General features: G+C 55.6%; 1 protein-coding gene across 1 annotated transcript; it reads right to left on the reverse strand.

Annotated features, from left to right (window-relative positions):
- Positions 1 to 6: 6 nt before the first annotated feature.
- Positions 7 to 2110, reverse strand: BCL7B (B-cell CLL/lymphoma 7B; the record flags this gene model as incomplete). The annotated part of the gene is made up of 4 exons (XM_010285705.1): positions 7 to 84; positions 458 to 537; positions 739 to 909; positions 2014 to 2110. Coding segments are annotated over 4 exons (426 nt in total), but the record flags the coding sequence as incomplete, so codon positions are not given.
- Between the last annotated feature and the right edge of the window lie 536 nt (positions 2111 to 2646).

Here is a 2646-nt window from a genome sequence, read left to right on the forward strand (position 1 = left end):
TGAGGCCGTGTGGCACACAGAGTTCTGATCGGCACAAAATCTCTTCAGAGGCGGCGCACCGGAGTCCTCCTCCTCTTCAGTTACCTGCAAGAGCCAGAGGCAGAAGTCACAGGCAGTGACAGGAGCTCAGCGTGCCCATGCAGGCCTAGACAAAGCTGCATCATGCTGTGGGGACACCCTGGGCTTTCATCTGTGAAGAAGTCCCAGGGCACCAGGAGCAAGAATCCACTTCAGCCCCGGAATCAGCTAGAATTGTTTTTTTACTCCACCTCCACATCCTTTCTTCACACTTCAACACCTGAACTGAACCAGGGGATGGCTTGGGAAGCCAGGAGGTTTGGAGGCAGAGCAAGTCCATCAGGCAAGATGTTTCTGCTACGATGGGCATAAACAAGGGTGAAAGGCACAAACTGGGTCCACATGCATTTAGATGTGGTTTCAATCCCCCTTCCCTTACCTGAGTCTCAAGGGGAACTGGCTCTTCCTTTGTGAGAGTGGGAGGCTCATCTGCAACTTCCGAGGAAGGCAGGGAGGGCTCTGGGTTAACAGAACAGAAGGGTTAATGGAACAGCTGACCCAGGAGCACAGCAGTACCCAGCTCAGTGCTGAGCCAGGAGAGGAGACCTCCAGCAGAAGACACAAGTCTCTGCTGCCCTGCCCACTTCCAGCAGTGCCTCAGTCACCCACTGGACAAGCAATGGCTCCAGCCGTCCATCTCCTTCCCAGCCCAGCACCCACCTTCCAGTGTCTCCTGCCCCAGTGTGGGTGGCTGCGAGTCGTCCGTGCGGAAGTCGGACGTGTGGGCAGGACTCATGGACTCGCTCTGCTGGGGACTGGGGCTGGAGTTGGGGCTGCTGTCCACCTTGAGCTGGTAGACGTCCGACAGGGAGCTCTGGTTGCTGTTCTCATCTGCAGAAACAGCACCTAGTGAAGAAGAGCACCTTGACCCAGGGGCACAGGCAGCCGAGGGCGGCACTGCGCGCCAGGATCTTAGGGAGTAGGAAGAACACAGTCAGAGGCAGTGAGAGTACAGGGATTCACTGTCACCCACCAACATTAAAGGGCTGCTGGGCACAGGACTCCCTGCTGGGACACAGCTGGCAGCAAATACACAACTGGCCCACTGGAACGGGAGTGCTTCTCCCTGGGGAATGAGTCTCAGCAGACAAAGTGACTCTAGGCTATTTAGAAAGAATGAGCGGAAGGCACAGGGGCGATACAAAGCACTGTGCTGCCAAATCTCATGTCTGCAGCTTGTGAGGGCCCCAGGCATTCAAGGGCAGGAGACCTCTTGCTGTGTACCAGGGTTTTGTACCTCTTCTGCTTGTGAGGCAGCAACCCGACACCAGGAGCAACGCTCAGCACCTGCCTCCGGACAGGCAGACAATCCTGGTGCACATCTTTTCCAGGTAAAGCGCTCCCAAACTGCAGACCTGCAACCCTGACCTTCTCACCACATCTACTGGAAGTGCCAACACTTTCCCCAATTTTCTTTGGCTGCACCGGGAGTTGAGTGGAGAGGCTGGGGACAGGCATATGCTCTGCTCCAGCAGCGAGTCCATGCGCTGATTGAGCCTTGCTCAGCCCCACCACAGAGGCCAGCCTGCTCACAGCTGGCTGCAGTGCTCTGGGATCAAGAGCAAGGTCAAGGAGATCCTCTGCCCTTTCATCCTAAGGTCCATGCAAGTCACCGCTGGAAGCAGCGGGCTCAGCTGCAGGCAGCTACCAGCCTCTCCCCAGCAGGGATTGCAAAGTGGGAATGGGAACCCTCACTCTTCCAGTTCCCCATGAAGCTTCCTACAGGAAGATCCCAGAAACAGCCAGTTAAGATTCCTTCTGACAGCAAAAATAAACTATTTCAACAGGGACAGTCCAGAAGTGGACCAGCACAACCCTGCACTGAAGGCATATGCTGCTCTTCCCAATACACAAAATATAGATAAGCCAGCAACATCCCAGCTTCTGTAAGGCCTTAGTCTTTCTTCAGCTTGAAGAGGGCTGAGCCAAACTCACCTTGAAACTCCAAGAGGAGAGACGAGTTGGCAGAGGTGTCAGCAGGGAAGCCATTGGGTTCTCGGGTAGTGCTGCTACTTGATTTGGATTTTTCTTTCTTCAGGAGAGAAAGAAAAGCAGAAACACAAGGTTAGAGGAACCCACTGCTGGCAAGAGGATGCTGAGGTGCACACACTGCTACAGAGAAGCTACTCTCCTTTCTCTCTCCCAGCAGCCCAGCGGGATGTGCTTGTGCAGGCCTTTGCCCTTTCCTTTTTGGGCACTTTCCTAACCAAGAGGCAAAACTTCAGCTATGAAGGGTTCAGGATCAGGCGTAAAAGGAGGAGTTGCACCCATCTAAAAGTACCACCAAATAAAAACAAGTCCTCTGGGGATTAAGGCAGAAAGGATCACAGGCAGTGAGAGGGGATGGTCCACGGGCGCATGAGGTCAAGCGCAAGGGAGAGAAACAGTACAGTTCTGCAAGCACGGCTGCAGGGCAATGGTGGGTGGATGTCTGTGGGAGACAGTGAGAGTCCAGCCTTCCGTAGGCCTCGGCCCCGCTGGGGCGGCCAGGGAAAGCAGCAGCTACCAGGGCCACGCCCAGGCTGCGCCGGGGAGCTCCCGGACCTCCCTCCTGCGGAGCGGTGGGGG

Source organism: Phaethon lepturus, unplaced genomic scaffold (genome assembly GCF_000687285.1).
Source record: "Phaethon lepturus isolate BGI_N335 unplaced genomic scaffold, ASM68728v1 Scaffold55404, whole genome shotgun sequence".
Classification (NCBI taxonomy): domain Eukaryota; kingdom Metazoa; phylum Chordata; class Aves; order Phaethontiformes; family Phaethontidae; genus Phaethon; species Phaethon lepturus.